At 40.6% G+C, this 18441-nt stretch overlaps 1 protein-coding gene across 1 annotated transcript in view; it reads left to right on the forward strand.

Moving 5' to 3' along the window:
* The window catches only part of LOC134649648 (intermembrane lipid transfer protein Vps13), a 122667-nt gene that overhangs the window by 5873 nt on the left and 98353 nt on the right, over nucleotides 1-18441 (forward strand). Inside the window, exons 5-9 of the mRNA XM_063504486.1 lie at nucleotides 426-564; nucleotides 1236-1434; nucleotides 4202-4389; nucleotides 9979-10076; nucleotides 11730-11838. Of these exons, the coding sequence (XP_063360556.1) occupies nucleotides 426-564; nucleotides 1236-1434; nucleotides 4202-4389; nucleotides 9979-10076; nucleotides 11730-11838 (733 nt within the window). The remainder of the gene's footprint in view (nucleotides 1-425; nucleotides 565-1235; nucleotides 1435-4201; nucleotides 4390-9978; nucleotides 10077-11729; nucleotides 11839-18441) is intronic.

The raw sequence follows: 18441 nt of genomic DNA on the forward strand, positions 1-18441 counted from the left end.
CTTAGCATCGGCGTAAGTGCTAGACTGCTAGGTAATTTAGTCATTAACCAAAAAAACTTATTAGAAATGAGCAGTCAAGCGTGAGTGGGACTTAATGTACTGAACCCTTGGAACGCGAGTCCGACTCGCACTTGGCCGGTTTTAAGAAATAAAAATTACTAAAATGTAATATTTGACGTTTTTTATGGTACTATCTTGACATCCGCATCCGCATCCGCATCCGCGGATGTCAAAAAATCGGCATCCGCAACATCCCTGGTCTGAATTTCTCGAGTAAGTACATAACATAATGCAACCTAAAGAAGGCTTATCGCCTTGGCCTTTTCTCAAAAGATACATCACTTATCCCAATTACTTAGTCTCCGAGGCAGTGAGAAAATTGCGCTCTTAATATCAGTTGAATTTAATAAACTTATTGTTTACAGATATTAAATTTAGATGGGCTGGCAATATACTGGAACCCGGCGACAGAGCTGTACGCGAAACACGCAGAAGAATCCATCAGGGATAGGCTGCAGAAAGAGATCGCGACCAAGTCTTCACAACCTACGTATTATAGATATGGTAAGAGGATTATAATATTTATAATAAGGTATTTGACTACTAGTCAAATCAGTTTCTTTTTTCGAACTGTCAAAACGGTTTTGCTATTATGAAATTTATATGAAACACTAGCATGAGACGTCACAATCAAATTACCTACTCTTCATAGTTTTATACGGGTTTTAAAATAGAAATAGTGTCTAAAAATAACGGCTGTCTACATTTCTCTATTTATCTTCTGGTGCTTTATTTCATGCACAGTGTAAAATATTTTATTTTAAATACAGTCAAATACCCTATTCTTCATAATTATTGTTTCTGATATTTAATCGACTTTGGAAAGGAGCAGGTTTTTAAATATTTGGGATTTTAAATAGCAATTCGTGCATTTGCGTTTGGAAAGCTCTGGTTAGAAAATGATTTAATTGTGACTGCTGAAGACCTAAAATTATTAACGGAACTCCATATTGGAGCTAATTTAACACTGTATCCTAGCCCTATTTGTCATGTGCCTGATGGTTTATTTTAATCACATTTTAAACAATTTAGTGAAGTTGATTTTAAAATATTACAAGAAAATACTACAAGCCAATATCAGTATCCAAATTTAGGTTCTACCTTTGAACCGTCGCTATCAGATATATACCCAATGTACGCAATTTATTATTTGAATCCACACTGTTTTTTTTCAGCGCTTGGTCCAATCAATGCCACAGCAAAACTAAAACTAAATCCAAAGCCAGAGGCCGACACGCCCAAGTTTAGTTTACCAAAAGTCATATTAACGCTACACATGGAACAATTGTCAGTAAACTTGAACAAAAAGCAGTACCAAGACATGATGCTGCTAGCTGATTCTATGGATAGGATGAATAAAGGAGCTCCATACAGGTAGGTTTTAGTTTAGAATACAGCTACAGTAAAACTAAAACTAAATCCAAAGCCAGAGGCCGACACGTCCAGGTTTAGTTTACCCAAAGTTATATTAACGCTGCATATGGAGCAACTATCCGTCAACTTGAACAAAAAGCAGTACCAAGACATGATGCTGCTGACTGATTCTATGGATAGGGTGAATAAAGGAGCTACGTACAGGTAGGCTTTAGTTTAGAATACGACACCAGTAAAATAAAAACTAAATCCAAAGCCAGAGGCCGGCACGCCCAAGTTTAGTTTACCCAAAGTTATATTAACGCTGCATATGGAGCAACTATCCGTCAACTTGAACAAAAAGCAGTACCAAGACATGATGCTGCTGACTGATTCTATGGATTGGATGAATAAAGGAGCTCCATACAGGTAGGTTTTAGTTTAGTTTACAACTAAAGTCAAAGCCAGAGGCCGACACGCCCAAGTTTAGTTTACCCAAAAGTTATTAACGTTGCACATGGAGCAACTGTCAGTCAACTTGAATAAAAAGCAGTACTAAGAGATGATGCTGCTGGCTGATTCTATGGATAGGGTGAATAAAGGAGCTCCATACAGGTAGGTTTTAGTTTAGAATACAGCTACAGTAAAACTAAAACTAAATCCAAAGCCAGAGGCCGACACGTCCAGGTTTAGTTTACCCAAAGTCATATTAACGCTACACATGGAACAATTGTCAGTAAACTTGAACAGAAAGCGGTACCAATAAATGATGCTGCTAGCTGATTATATGGATAGGATGAATGAAGGAGCTCCGTACAGGTAGGCTTAAGTTTCGGACATTGCTACAGGAAAACTAAAACTAAATCCAAAGCCAGAGGCCGACACGCCCAAGTTTAGTTTACCCAAAGTTATATTAACGATACACTTGCAGCTACTGTCAGTAAACTTTAAAGGGGCCCACTGATGATCAGTCCGCGGGACGATATCGGCCTGTCAGTTAAACGCAAAAGGTGACAGTTCCGAACAATGGACAAGCCGATATCGTCCGGCAGACAGATCATTAGTGGGATCCTTAAAAAAAAAAACTTGTAAAAAACTTTGCGGAAATCGTGCGTGCCCAATTAAAAATAGCATAAATAGCTTGCATAAAAAGATTGAACATCATACTTTATTAGTTAGTTTTTAAACTCGAAAAACAAGTTCCTTAAGCGCTTAAGAATTCTTCGCAAGTTTATTCTCATTGCTACATATTGACTGACTAGCCATTAGGATATAAAATATTTGACTTAAGATGCCAGCTTTGCATAGGTCAAGAATTATGCGTTAATGTATTGTTTAGCCTTTTAAAATATACTTCATTTCTACGGTGTAAAGTTCATTTTAGCATGTTAGCGTAATTATTAGTTTATACATGTTTTAAATCTTAAGTAACTCCTCGTCTTTGTTAAGGCAGTTGTCCCACTGCACGCGATGAGCTATAAGCGAGTAGAACGATAAACTAGAAACGAGTGGGCGAGCGGCGAGAAGCGAGTGTTAGCTTCAATATTTTTGTCGCTCGGCTATAGGCGAGTGTTTGAGTGCGACGGGCTATTGGTCTCGCAGCTTGAGTTCAACTACCAAGCGAGCATCGCCGAGCGAGTACCGCTGAGGTAGTTTTATCTCATCGCTCTTATCTCGGCGACAAACTAGTAGAGCGAGTGTTCTTGCCGGCAGTGTGAACAGCCAGCGATGAACTATGAATATATGTATCTCTTTTACTAACACAGGATCCCTATCTTTTGTTCGTTTCTTGGGCGAGAAAATCGCCGATAGCTAATCGCTTACTCGCTCTTGGTGGGACAACTGCCTAAGTAACTAGATACCAAACAAACAATGGATATTGTTTTGTCAATATGTATGTACCAACAGCAAAAGAAGTTGTTACACAAAGTTACGTGGTCAAAAACGTCTGTACTTATATGAACTTGTTTTGTTTTTGTAAATGAAAATTAGAATTTCTAAAATATCTTAACAGTGGTTTGCTATTTTTAATGCATTTTTATACCACGATGGCGACGCGCGACAAGCGTGCATCCCGCCTGATGTTAAGCGACCACCGTAACCTACGGATGGCGGTTACCTAAACAGGGCTTTATTAACCCTTAAATGCATAGTGATGCATTTATACACACAACATAAACATCAAATGTTATGCATTATTAAACAAATTCTATTTGTTCTTGTATATTATTTCAATAGTAAAACTAATAAATTTTCCGAATTATTACATAAATTTACGCAGTATTTTAATTTATAAAAGTTACATTTGTTTATAGACGAAATGTCGGAAAACTTGGAAAAACCTGGAAGTTGATGATTTTTAGTATGTGATTTTGGGCAGATTTTTCGGGGTTTGTAATTATTTTATATTTACAAATTTTATCATAGGAACATCACAAATAGTGTACCTTTCTGTTGGCAGTTAAGATTTTTCCTATACCCCTTACTAATAGCTATATATTTCCAAAAATATGATTTAGACTATGCAACTTTTAACACTGATTTCCCAGTGAAAATCGATGATATATTTTTTTTTACTATTTTTCCTGCAAACAATTATGTGATATATATATTAATTTCGGGCAAAACGAAAAAATCATGTATTTAAGGGTTAAAGACATCGAAGTAATTTTTCGAGATTAAACTTTCTTGAGACATATTATAAACTATTTAAACCGTGAAACCGTTGTCGTCTAAACAGTTCAAGTAATATTTCCGTGATATAACAAAATACATTAAACAATTTCAGAAAATACCGTCCAAACCTCCGCTCATACCGCGGCCACTACAAAGAGTGGTGGCATTTCGCGTACACGTGTATCTTGGAGGACGAAGTGCGCCGCAGAAGGAATAACTGGGACTGGACGCACATGTTGACACATAGGAATCTGTGCAAGGACTATGCGAAGGCTTACCAGTGTAAGCTGAGTAACAAAGGTTGGTTTCATTTGTTTTTTTTTTTTAATAAACAGTCCATTAACCCTTTGGATGCCAAAGGCTAACCGCTAGGCTAAAACGCCAAAGTCGTCAACTAGCGAGCGTTCAACCTTCGTGCATTTTAAAAAGGTTCATGTTCATATCATGACACGCCGCATACGATAGACGTGGCTTTGAAAGGGTTAAAGCTTGACCAGCGGGTTGTCACCGGCATCTTTTTAGGGTTCCGTACCCAAAGGGTAAAAACGGGACCCTATTACTAAGACTCCGCTGTCCGTCCGTTCGTCCGTCCGTCCGTCCGTCTGTCCGTCTGTCACCAGGCTGTGTCTCACAAACCGTGATAGCTAGACAGTTGAAATTTTCACAGATCATGTATTTCTGTTGCCGCTATAACAACAAATACTAAAAACAGAATAAAATAAAGATTTAAGTGGGACTCCCATACAACAAACGTGATTTTTGACCGAAGTTAAGCAACGTCGGGCGGGGTCAGTACTTGGATGGGTGACCGTTTTTTTGCTTGTTTTGCTCTATTTTTTGTTGATGGTGCGACTCGCACTTGGCCGGTTTTTTTAAATATCCATATGGCAACAATTTTGTCTATCAAGTAAGCTATGAGTTTTAGGGTATCGTTTATTTCTATAAGTAGTAATTTCATTGCCGGGTGTAACTTTTTTTTAAATTATGGCCTTTAAATAATTTTATATAGTTTTTAAAATTAAATATAGTTTTTAGGATTCCGTAGCCAAGATGGAAGGGAAAAACGAAACTTACGGTTTCGTCATGTTTTGTGACTCGTCACACTATACATATATAGGTAGGTATACTGTCAGACTTGAAGATAGGACTTAAAAATTTTAAACGTATATTCTACAAACTTTGTAGTTATCCTACTATTAAAGGATTTTAAGAAATTATTTTTTTCCATGTCGCTACTATGCCCGTGGCATATTCATCGAATGTTCATAGCTCATTGGTCTAATTGGGGCCCCTCTCGGGCTAAGTTTCCGTGGCCACTGCAATTTTCACGTCACAAGCCCCCAAGCCGAAACCTTCACTAGATAATACCTCAACTAGAACCCGATGCGAGAGCGTCGAGAGCAGTCGTGTCACAAAATATTAATTATTTTCTTAAAATAAATCAAACTCAATAATATAACTAAGTGCATCGACATAAAGCATAATTACCATTAACGCGCGCCATCCACTTGCATCGTTTTAAAATAAGCTCAGTGAGTACGCGGACAACGACAACTCGCTCACACATACGGAATAGACGATCCAGCTACTACCCGTAAGTGATCCTTATTGCCGAGTAATATTGCCTACAATCGCTAAACATGAGCGTAACGACACCGACAGGTACCGGCTCGCAACCGGACTTGACACAACTAGACGAACAGTTGAAGATGCGTAAGCGTAAACAACCAGATACGGACTGTGTGTGTAAAAACGAAATATTAAATTTAGAAAAATCTATGAGAAAAATGTTTGAAGAATTTTCAAAATCTCAAAAGGAATATTACTCTTCTATCCGTGATGACATGACGCAAATAAAGTCAAAGATTGACGAGGTTCAAAAAACAACCAACTATTTAATGTCAGAGCATACTAAAGTCGTAATGGAGTTATCCGATCTTAAGGATAAAAGTAACGCAACTGAAGAAAAAATAAAACTTTTAGAAAATAGCATGGATACCCTGAAAAAAGATACTACACAAGACAAATCTCAATCAATTTCAGAAGAGCTAATTCAAGAAATAGCAGAACGGACAGAAAGACAGAAAAACATTGTTGTTACTGGGATACCAGAAACTGAAGAAGGCACCTTTGAAGATCGTAAGAACAGAGACAAGACTGAAATAACTGAAATTCTCAAATCGGTACTAAATACTGACACCCCACCACAGCCGTGGAAGATAATGCGAGTCGGAAAACCTAGACTAGGAGTGAATCGCCCCCTTAAAATCTGCTTCAACACAGTCAATACTGCTAAAGAAATTTTGAAAAAAAGGCAGGACGTCCCAAATGATGCAATTAAACTTTACGCTGATCAGACTCCGGCTCAACAATCGTACATAAAAAAATTACGTGAGCAGCTCGCCTCCAGACAAAACAACGGAGAAACTGGAATAACAATAAAATATATCAAGGGACAGCCTAAAATTGTATCAATTCCAAAAAACGACAACATTCAAACGAACCTGTAACAACAAGTGCTGAAAAGGAAAATGTATTATCGTACCAAATACTCAAAACTTTCGATGATCTACACCCCATCAAAGGTTCTTTAAACTTGTTTTATACAAACATTAGAAGCATTGTTAAGCATGGAAAACTGGATGAGCTCAACTGTATTCTAAAACTTATAAATAGCCAGATACACATCATACTTCTCACAGAAACATGGATTAAAACGGAAGAAGAAGCAAAATACTTAGAAATCCCCAACTATCGACATTATTACAACTATAGAACGGACAAACGCGGCGGAGGTGTGTCTATATATATACACAAAAATATAAAACACAACTTAATTAATTCAAAATACATAAATGGCAATAATTACCTTTGGCTACACATACACAAATTTAACCTTAACATTGGACTTATCTATAAACCAGGAGACACTCACGTGGACACATTTCTTGAAGATCTTGAAAAACAAATACCTCAAGGGAAGTCAACGTTACTACTAGGAGACTTCAACATAAACTTATTAGTAAACGATAGTATATCTAAAAAATATATTAATATGCTTGAAGAAAATGGGTACAATGTGATAAATCATATAAGCGAACCGCACTCAACTCGAACAACAGCCACTACTAAAAGTATTCTAGATCACATAATTACAAACATGAAAGATAAATGTATCCATACCGCTATAGCAGACTCTTCATTATCGGACCACAAGCAAATAATAGTAAGATTAAAACAACACAGTGTGCCGACCCGCAATAAAATACAATATGAGGCGATAAACTACGAAGAACTAAGGATATCAGCAGAACAGAATGCTTTTAATCATATCAGGGCTGAAGACTTTAATATACTACACGAGTTCACAAGGACATTAGTAAAAAACAATACTAATATAAAATGGAAAATCGACAACCCACCAAAAAAAGACTGGATTAATAGAGACATAATAAAACAAATTAACATAAGAAACGAGATCTGGCAAGAACTCAAGAAAACTCCTCAGAATGAAGAGTTACTTTTGCAGTTCAAGAAAGAAAGGAACGCGACTACTATTTTGATTAATAAAACAAAAAATAAATTTTACTATGATTCCTTCGACAGATGTAAGCACGACCCCAAACAAATGTGGAGTTTGATTAACTCATTTGCAAATAATAAAAACAAAACTGATTGTGCTCCTTCAAAACTTACAACAGATGATGCAGGAGTAATTACAGAAGGGACAGATATATGTGAATATTTCAACATTTTCTTCGCAACCATCGGTCCAAAATTAGCTAATGAAATAACTAAAAAAAATCAGACCAACCAAAAAAATGCTGTAGATGTTAATAGCCGTTACAATACCGTAGTATTATCAGATTTAAAAAAGTGCACTGAAAAGGAAGTCATGAAAATAATAGACACGCTTGATCAATGCTGCAGTTCAGGAATAGATCAAATATCAACAAAGTCAGTTAAATGCATAAAACAATATCTTGTTCCCAAATTAACTCAATGCATTAATTTCTGTCTAGAAAATGGCATTTTCCCCGATACTTTAAAAGTAGCTAGAGTGACGCCTATTTTCAAGTCTGGAAATAAAATGGATCCTGGAAACTACCGACCTGTCTCCGTGCTTCCTATTATCTCAAAAATTTTTGAAAAGATTATTTATAGCCGTCTAAACTCTCATTTAACACAAATAAATTTTTTATTCAAAAGACAGTATGGTTTCCGGACGAAGTCCAGCACGCTATCTGCAACAATTGATCTCGTAACGAAATTAAAAGAAAATATTGATACAAAAAAGATATCACTAGGCATATTTATCGACCTAAAGAAAGCGTTCGATACAGTTAGCCATTCAATACTTTTGGAGAAACTTACAAATGTAGGTGTTACTAATACTGCATACAAAATGTTTGAGTCATATTTAAACAACAGGACCCAAGTTGTCAAAATTAACAACCATATTAGTTCTCCTCAACAAATCAAATGTGGCGTCCCACAAGGATCGATTGTCGGGCCACTTCTTTTTTTAATATATATTAATAGTATCTGTGAGTTGAAATTACATGGAGAAATCAGTTTGTATGCGGACGATACTTGTATATTTTATTTCGGATCATCGGTCGACGATATTGAAAAAAGGGCACAAGAAGATCTTAATACCCTCCATGCCTGGTTTCAAGATAATCTACTTACGATAAACATACAAAAAACAAGCTACATACTTTTTAAAGCAAAAAATAAAAAAATTAATGAGGACTTACAGCTCGTTATCGATAATACACCAATAAAAAAATCAACGGAAGAGAAATACTTAGGACTTGTTTTAGATAGTGGTCTTACATGGACACCACACATAAATAAGATAAAATCAAAACTTTCATCACTGCGCGGTTGCCTATATAATATAATGAAATGCCTCCCTAAGCAAATTCGCCCTAACATATATAACTCGCTGGTTAAATCTCATTTGAACTACCTGATAGAAATATGGGGAAGTGCAAGCAAAACGGCTCTTAAACAATTGCAAATAACACAAAATAAACTAATAAAAACACTCTTTAACTATGATCGTTTGACTTCTAGTTCCATAATCTATTCGGAAACTAAGATAATGAATATAAACCAGCTTTACTATAATAATACGTGCATACTAATAAGGAAAATAATAGATAAAAATATTCACTCTGAAATAACATTTAAAACTAAATCTGAACAAGGAAACAGGCCGTTACGTAATGCTAACGATCTCTGTATTAAATCAGCACGAACTAAAAGCGGTAAAAAGAATATAAGTTTCGAAGGGGCACAACTCTATAACAAACTGCCAAAATGTATTAAAGAATGCAAAAGCTTTAGTTTATACAAACGGAAATTGCATCAACACGTAATTTCTAATATCTAAGTCCGGCCCTGGGAGTTTGCGACTTGACAACAAGGAATGGGCGATAAGCTCATGCAGTCAACTGCATTTTTTTTAGGATTGTAAATTTTAACGCTTAGTTTATAAGGTTGAAATTAACACACCATAACATTTACACCAACGTGATTAGCAACAGTGGTCATCTAAATATTTTAAGTTAACTTTTACGTTTTGCAAAATACCCACTTAAACATCATTATAGGAATGATTACCTTAGTTACTATTAGTTAATAGTTAATACATAGTTATAATATGTATTTAATATTAGTTTTTATTTTATAGATAAAATAGTGAGTACCTACTAATGTAAACTGCTCTTTTGATGCTCTTGTAATTTAAGATAAATACTTGTATTTTATGTAATTTTTCTCATTAAGCGAAATGTAAATTTCTTTGAGAAATAAAGTTCTTTAAACCTAACTATACACAATGTGTATTAGTTTTATTGAAAAGCATTATGTCTGTTACAGGCAAGGCGACCCAAGAGCAACAGTGTCTTCTAGACGAGGCCGAGAAGAAACTAGACTTGCTCAACTTGGTCGTTATCCGGCAAAGGATTGAGATGGAAGTAGGTTCTAGTAAAACGTTTTTAGTACTTATTAAATAGTATATAGTTAGTTTTTTTAGCATTAGAAAGAAGGTAAGCGATCTTAACATGTCTTTTAATTGAAAAACGCTTTTTAAAAATCAGTAACTATTACTTATGAAAGCAGAAGAATATAAATGATCGTATTAGATTCATAATTGTTACATATTTGCCATTATTTATTTTTAAAACGTGTTTTTCAATAAAAAGATACGTCAAGATTGTTTACCTTATTTCTAATGCTAAAAAAACGAACTATAGTCGCCATCAGCTATATCTGAGCGGCCATAGCGGTTTACAATATCTGAACGCGCACTCTATCGCCTTGACAATAGAGGCGTGTTGAGATATTTGGGAGCGCCTTGGACGCTCCGATATATCTGATGGCGACTGTACATCGAGGAGCCTCGACAAACCCTCCAACGCACTATTCTAACTTAGGATGGTATTCCATCTGTCCAATGTCTTGGTCGAATTTACCCACTGTTTTTATTTTTCTTTCTAAGTTTTTTCAATATTGTGCTTTTATTTTATTTTAAAATTATTAAATTGTCAATTATTTGCATGTCGTGTCTTCGACTGAATACTGATACTTTCATGTAAAACCTTTTCTGTTGTCATCTTGTACCATACGTATTCTGGCAAATAAAGAAATTCTATTATATTCTATTCTATTCGAATGGGTATTTGCGTCTCACAGTTTGCTTAATGAGAGAGTGACACAGTTACACTTGTGACTATGTTTGAAATGAGACAGTCCTTTGACATACTACATATCGAAAGTAATTTGACATCGACGCCGGTGCCCTGCAGTTCACGAAGTCAGTGGATGGCCTAAAGCAGAAACTCACACGGACGGACCCGTATTCAATGTGAAGACCGTCTTAGTGTAAGGCCTGAGTGGACGCTCGAGTTGGGCGTGCAGCGGGGCGGGGCGTGCGGCGTGCATGTTAAACAAATGCAAGCGTATAGGAGCGGCCTTAGTGCACGCTGCTCAAATCACTTGGAAGCCCGACGCTACGCTGCACGCCCCGCCGAACGCTCCGCTCGGAGCGTCCACTCAGGCCTTAAGCTTTGGATTCCTCCGAAAACGGTGCCGTCATATTACGGCCGCTATATAGCGTTGACTGACGTCACTAGAACGTTGTCTATGTAAACAAGATGGCGCGGTTTCCTAGACGGCGTTACGTTACGTTGATTGTCAACGTAACGTAAGATGATGGCCGTCATGACCTTGTCGATAGTTTCGTGAACGTTTTATTAGATAGCGGTGACGCCATTTTGAATAAATGACACGAGATTTGAATAAATGATTCCGTACTACGATTATTTTCCTCTTCTGATGATATTTCATCCTCCAAGTAAATTATAGATGATCAAGCAAATCTTGTCAGTAGGAAAAGGCGCGAAATTCAAATTTTCTATGGGACGTTATCCCATCGCGCCTACATTTTTCAAATTTGCCGCTTTGACCTTGGTGGATGACGGTGTGTTATGACGCCGTGGTACTTTCCACATGTCGCCACCGTAAAGACGGCCGTCTTTTGCTGCCGCTATATGACGGCCGTCATATGACGGCACCGTTTTCGGAGGAATCCAAAGCTTTAGACTTAAAGATCCGTATGGTTGTCGCAGGTGGAGCGGCTCGGCAAGATGGAGGAGGAGGCGCGCAAGAGCCGCGGCTGGTTCAGCGGCTGGTGGGGCGCCGCGCGGGACGACGGGCTCGCCGAGGGCACCGCCATCAGTGAGTGCACCACTGTATACTTGTACAGTCGCCGTCAGCCGCTCACAAGATGCAGGAGGAGGCGCGCAAGAGCCGCGGCTGGTTCAGCGGCTGGTGGGGCGCCGCGCGGGACGACGGGCTCGCCGAGGGCACCGCCATCAGTGAGTGCACCACTGTATACTTGTACAGTCGCCGTCAGCCGCTCACAAGATGCAGGAGGAGGCGCGCAAGAGCCGCGGCTGGTTCAGCGGCTGGTGGGGCGCCGCGCGGGACGACGGGCTCGCCGAGGGCACCGCCATCAGTGAGTGCACCACTGTATACTTGTACAGTCGCCGTCAGCCGCTCACAAGATGCAGGAGGAGGCGCGCAAGAGCCGCGGCTGGTTCAGCGGCTGGTGGGGCGCCGCGCGGGACGACGGGCTCGCCGAGGGCACCGCCATCAGTGAGTGCACCACTGTATACTTGTACAGTCGCCGTCAGCCGCTCACAAGATGCAGGAGGAGGCGCGCAAGAGCCGCGGCTGGTTCAGCGGCTGGTGGGGCGCCGCGCGGGACGACGGGCTCGCCGAGGGCACCGCCATCAGTGAGTGCACCACTGTATACTTGTACAGTCGCCGTCAGCCGCTCACAAGATGCAGGAGGAGGCGCGCAAGAGCCGCGGCTGGTTCAGCGGCTGGTGGGGCGCCGCGCGGGACGACGGGCTCGCCGAGGGCACCGCCATCAGTGAGTGCACCACTGTATACTTGTACAGTCGCCGTCAGCCGCTCACAAGATGCAGGAGGAGGCGCGCAAGAGCCGCGGCTGGTTCAGCGGCTGGTGGGGCGCCGCGCGGGACGACGGGCTCGCCGAGGGCACCGCCATCAGTGAGTGCACCACTGTATACTTGTACAGTCGCCGTCAGCCGCTCACAAGATGCAGGAGGAGGCGCGCAAGAGCCGCGGCTGGTTCAGCGGCTGGTGGGGCGCCGCGCGGGACGACGGGCTCGCCGAGGGCACCGCCATCAGTGAGTGCACCACTGTATACTTGTACAGTCGCCGTCAGCCGCTCACAAGATGCAGGAGGAGGCGCGCAAGAGCCGCGGCTGGTTCAGCGGCTGGTGGGGCGCCGCGCGGGACGACGGGCTCGCCGAGGGCACCGCCATCAGTGAGTGCACCACTGTATACTTGTACAGTCGCCGTCAGCCGCTCACAAGATGCAGGAGGAGGCGCGCAAGAGCCGCGGCTGGTTCAGCGGCTGGTGGGGCGCCGCGCGGGACGACGGGCTCGCCGAGGGCACCGCCATCAGTGAGTGCACCACTGTATACTTGTACAGTCGCCGTCAGCCGCTCACAAGATGCAGGAGGAGGCGCGCAAGAGCCGCGGCTGGTTCAGCGGCTGGTGGGGCGCCGCGCGGGACGACGGGCTCGCCGAGGGCACCGCCATCAGTGAGTGCACCACTGTATACTTGTACAGTCGCCGTCAGCCGCTCACAAGATGCAGGAGGAGGCGCGCAAGAGCCGCGGCTGGTTCAGCGGCTGGTGGGGCGCCGCGCGGGACGACGGGCTCGCCGAGGGCACCGCCATCAGTGAGTGCACCACTGTATACTTGTACAGTCGCCGTCAGCCGCTCACAAGATGCAGGAGGAGGCGCGCAAGAGCCGCGGCTGGTTCAGCGGCTGGTGGGGCGCCGCGCGGGACGACGGGCTCGCCGAGGGCACCGCCATCAGTGAGTGCACCACTGTATACTTGTACAGTCGCCGTCAGCCGCTCACAAGTCACAAAAATCCCAAATGAAACCTGATATATTATGTAATAAGATTTTGGCAAACATTTCATTTTTGGTACAAGCTTTTATCGCTGTCTGTACTTTTTTTACGACAGACAATCTAATACTCATCGAGACAATTCTAAAAACCCCTAACACAATTAGGTTGCATTGTTTCATCACATAGTTCCTATGGCCACCTCCTGTCTCCATCAACAGATCAGTTCGACGGTACCATATTATTGTATTGTCATCAAAACTACATACAGCTGTCAATTTTGATGACGCTACGATCCTTGGAAGATGGTTAAATTAGTTACCTTAGATTCCATTACATAGTTACATACAGGACGAGCTAATAAAAGCTTGTTAAGAGGCCGGTATCGATTTTAATCGCAAAAATGTAAAATTGATAGATTTAGTCGATGAAATTGTGCACCTTTTGTTACGTAATAGAAATAACAAGTACTGGTATCTATTAGCACGTCTTCTTATCTTGCATTTGTACAGATCATTTTTTTGAAAACTGACTCACTAAATTAGTAATGATTTTTTTCTGATGGACGTTTGGGTAAACGCGCGTAAAGCACTGATGTAGTCGATCTTATTTGTAAATTTCGTAAAGTTTGGACTGCTAAAAATGGTAATTTTGTATTACACATATCCTGTACTCCAACTTGCATAGACTACATTTTTGTTATATGATATTGAACAAGAGTAAATGAAAGTTAGACGAAATCAATTTTCACCAGAAATTACTTCAAAACAAGTGATCATTTTTCGTGAAAATCGACTTAATTTTAACGTGATGGTTGTAATAAGGTTCACTTTTAACTATTTTGGATTTTTGGATTTAAATAAATCAGAAAGACGTGTGATCTTGTACGGGTTTATTAGGCGACTAAAGGATAGATATACATAGAAAGAGAAGGCAGGAATGTAATTGAAAATGCATGCATAGGGTTCAAATTTAACACAACATACCGCCCACCAAAAGGACACTTACGTCCTTTTCATAACCTTACAATAGTACAATTTAAATTGAATCAAATTGACATTATAAAGTTTCAGTATCAACGGGCAACGCACATAATTTAGATATAGATCGTTTCACTATAGCACTACCGGATTTGACACTGTACACTCTAGTAAAACCGTCTTCAGCAGGATGTTTGTCCATGATGCGGCCCAGTGACCATTTGCCTGGAGGTAAGTTATCAGTTTTGATAAGCACTATATCTCCTATTTTAAACTCTTTCTCTTTTTTCAGCCATTTAGGTCTTTGTTGCAGTCTGGATAGGTACTCATCTTGCCATCGACGCCAAAAATCTGCCAACAGTTTCTGCGTGAGTTGCCAGCGTGACAAGGTATGTATTTTACATTCTTTATAATCTGCTGCTGGAACAACGATAGGGGCTTCGCCTATTAAGAAATGTCCTGGGGTGAGTATTTCAGCGTTTTCAGGATCTGAGTTATCGAGTGGGCATAGGGGCCGGGAATTCAAACAGGCTTCAGTCTCGTAAAGTACCGTCGTAAATTCTTCAAACGTCAGGTTTGTTGTCAGAACTCTCTTTAAATGGTATTTTATGGACTTGACGCCGGCCTCCCAAAGGCCACCGAAGTTAGGGCTGTAAGCTGGAATGAAGTGCCACTGTGTGCCTTCGATTGCAAGTGTCTCTGCTATTGGTCCGGTAAATTTCAATTTAGCTTCATTCCAGGCTTCAACAAGTTCTTTGTTAGCACCTACGAAGTTTCTACCCTGGTCGCTCCACAGGTGAGTACATTTTCCTCTTCTAGCGACAAAACGTTTGAATGCTGCTATGAATGCTTCTGAGGTAAGGTCTCCAACCAGTTCAATATGAATTGCCTTGACGGCCATGCAAATAAAAATAGCTATGTAGGCCTTCACAGTTTTTCCTCCTCGGCCTTTAGACGTCAATATCTGGTATGGCCCTGCAAAATCTACTCCACTGTGTAGGAATGGTCTCGAAGGAGTGACCCTCGGCTCCGGTAAATCTCCCATGATTTGCGGCTTCGACGTAGCATTTTGTTTTGCACAAGTAAGGCATTTTTGAATATGTTTCTTGACTAAGGACTTAGCTCGCAATATCCAGTACTTAGAACGTAAGTAGCATAGCATTTCAGGCAAAGTGCCATGAAGCGTTCTTGTATGTGCATCAGCAATTATTAGTGGCACTAAAGCGTTCCTGTTTCCCAGAATGATAGGATGCTTTCTGTCTTCGTCTATATTTGCATATCTGAGGCGACCGCCCACCCTGAGGACCTTGTTTTCATCTACGTATGGGGCGAGGGATCTTAGGGAGCTCTTTCCTTTCACTTGTTTATCTGATGTCAATCTTTCTATTTCTTCTTGATACTCTTCTTGCTGTACCTTTTTTATGCAAATATTCATGGCGTTTTGTAATTCCATTGTAGTAATATCCTTATCAATGCCATCTGGATTTTTCTTGCAGTTTAAGAATCTTAGGCAATAGACAATACCTTTAAGTAGTTCAGTTAGGTTATCAAAATCTCCAAATTGTGTACTCAGTGCCTTTTCTTGTCTTTCCAGGTCTTCAATATTCAGGTAAGTTTGAATTTTCTGTACCTTTATTTCTTCATCTGTTGTAAAATCTTCTTGTTTACTAATATTTATTTCTTTTTCAGATAACCAGCTCGGGCCGTGCCACCACAGATCACAGTTCTTAAGTGTGGTCAGCTTCATCCCTCTTGAAGCGATATCTGCAGGATTATCTTTAGATTGCACATGGTACCAGTGTTTGTTGTTTAGGTTCTCAACGATTTCTACAACGCGGTTGGCTACAAACGGTTTCCATCTATTGGGTTCTCCACAAAGCCAAGCGATTACTATCGAAGAGTCGGTCCATGCGAACATGTTTGTTGTTGGTATTCTCATCGCTTGTCCAATTTGTTTCATGAGTTTAGACAGGAGTAACGCGCCACATAATTCTAAGCGCGGGAGGGAGATAGTTTTCAAAGGTGCTATTCTCGTTCGTGCAGCGATGATTTTGGTTGTTATTTTGTTCTCGCTTTCAACTCTTATATATACGACGGCAGCGTATGCTCGCATAGATGCGTCGCTAAATCCGTGTATCTGTATCTTTTCTTCTTCCGAGTCTGTTGTGCCAAGCCATCTATCCATCTTTATATCTTTGACATTTTCAAAATCATCTCTTATCTGTTTCCATTCTTCTTCGAGCTCAGGACTGACACATTCGTCCCAAGACACTTTTTCAAGCCATAACCTTTGCATCAGCATCTTCGCCATAACAGTGCTTGGTGCGATCCAGCCTAGTGGATCAAATAGCTTTTGTACATCTGATAGTATCCCACGTTTAGTTATCGTCTTTGGCATTGGTGATAGTGACAAGTTGTATTGAAACTGATCTGCACCAAGGTTCCATGCAATTCCAAGTGCCTTTATAGTTCCATCAAGGTTCAGTTCTATCTGTGCATTCGCTGATCTTTTATCTTCATCGATAGATTTCATAAATTCAATGTTATTAGAGGACCATTTCATGAGTTGAAATCCGCCTTGTTTCAGGATGCGTGTTACTTCTTTAGCTATTACGATCGCTTCCTCAGCGGTTGCTGCCCCTGACAGCATGTCGTCCATATAAAAGTCTTCTTTTATTGTTTTGATTGCCACTTCGCTGTGCTTGTTTGTTTGTTTACCAAGTTGTTTCTCTTCTTCATCAGTAGCAATCTTCTTAAGTGTTTTGACCGCTAAGTATGGAGCTGGAGCGGTACCGAAAGTGACTCGAAGCATACGGTACTCTTTTAACTCTTCAGACTCGTCTTGTCGCCAAAGAATGCGTTGGTAATTTGCGTCCTCTTTTGTTACCAATATTTGGCGGTACATCTTCTGGACATCTGCCACGAAGCAAACTCGTTTCAGTCTCCATCTCATTAAAAGATTTCTTAAGTCATCTTGTAGTTGTGGGCCTATCATCAGTTCATCATTTAATGAGACGTTGTTTGATCCTTTGCAGGAGCCGTCAAATACAATACGTGTGCGCGTGGTTTCTTTATCGTCGCGAATTACAGCGTGGTGTGGTAGGTATACCGATTTATCTTCTTTTTCCTTTTCAGGTACTTCTTCTAGATGTCCTTCTTCAAGGTAATCATTAATACCCTTTATGTATTCTGTTTTCAGGTCCGGCGAACGCTTAAATCTTCTTTCTAGTTGCATGAACCTCTTTGTAGCTATCTCTTTTGTATTACCATCAAGTACTTTTGGATTCTCAGTCTTAAATGGCAGTTTCACAATGTATCTTCCTTCTTGGTTTCGAGTGACTGTTTTTTCATAGATTTCTTCACATAGCTGTTCTTCCTTGGTATATTTTCTCTTGGTGTCTGTTTCTATTTCCCATAGAGACTTCAGTGTGTCTTCTATATCGACCTGATGGTGCATGACGAGGTAAGAATCTTCTTGTGATGTGCTATCACTCTCTCCAAAAAGAATCCAGCCCAGGTCAGTCTTTTGTGCGCATGGTGTACCTGGTGGACCTTTGACTACTTCTGCTTGCAGTATTCTAGCGTATACTCGGACCCCTAGCAAGAGATCTATGGGTCCCGAGTTGTTGTAATTAGGATCCGCTAGCTGTAATCCTTGTAGATGAGGCCATGGTTGTTGAACAATATGCTTCTTAGGTAACTTCCTGGTCAGCTGTTTCGACATTACATAAGCCTTAACCGGTAGGACAAATGTTTTATCCCACTGTGATTTTATTTGTAGCTCACAGACGTGGTTGATTTCTGCTCTCATGGAACCCAAGCCCGTGATGCTTCCCCTTACATGTTGTCGGTCAAGCTTTAGTAGTTGAGCCGCTTTCTCGCTTATAAATGATTCTTCGGAACCCT

The sequence above is a fragment of the Cydia amplana genome, chromosome 7 (genome assembly GCF_948474715.1).
Source record: "Cydia amplana chromosome 7, ilCydAmpl1.1, whole genome shotgun sequence".
In the NCBI taxonomy this organism is placed as follows: Eukaryota; Metazoa; Arthropoda; class Insecta; order Lepidoptera; family Tortricidae; genus Cydia; species Cydia amplana.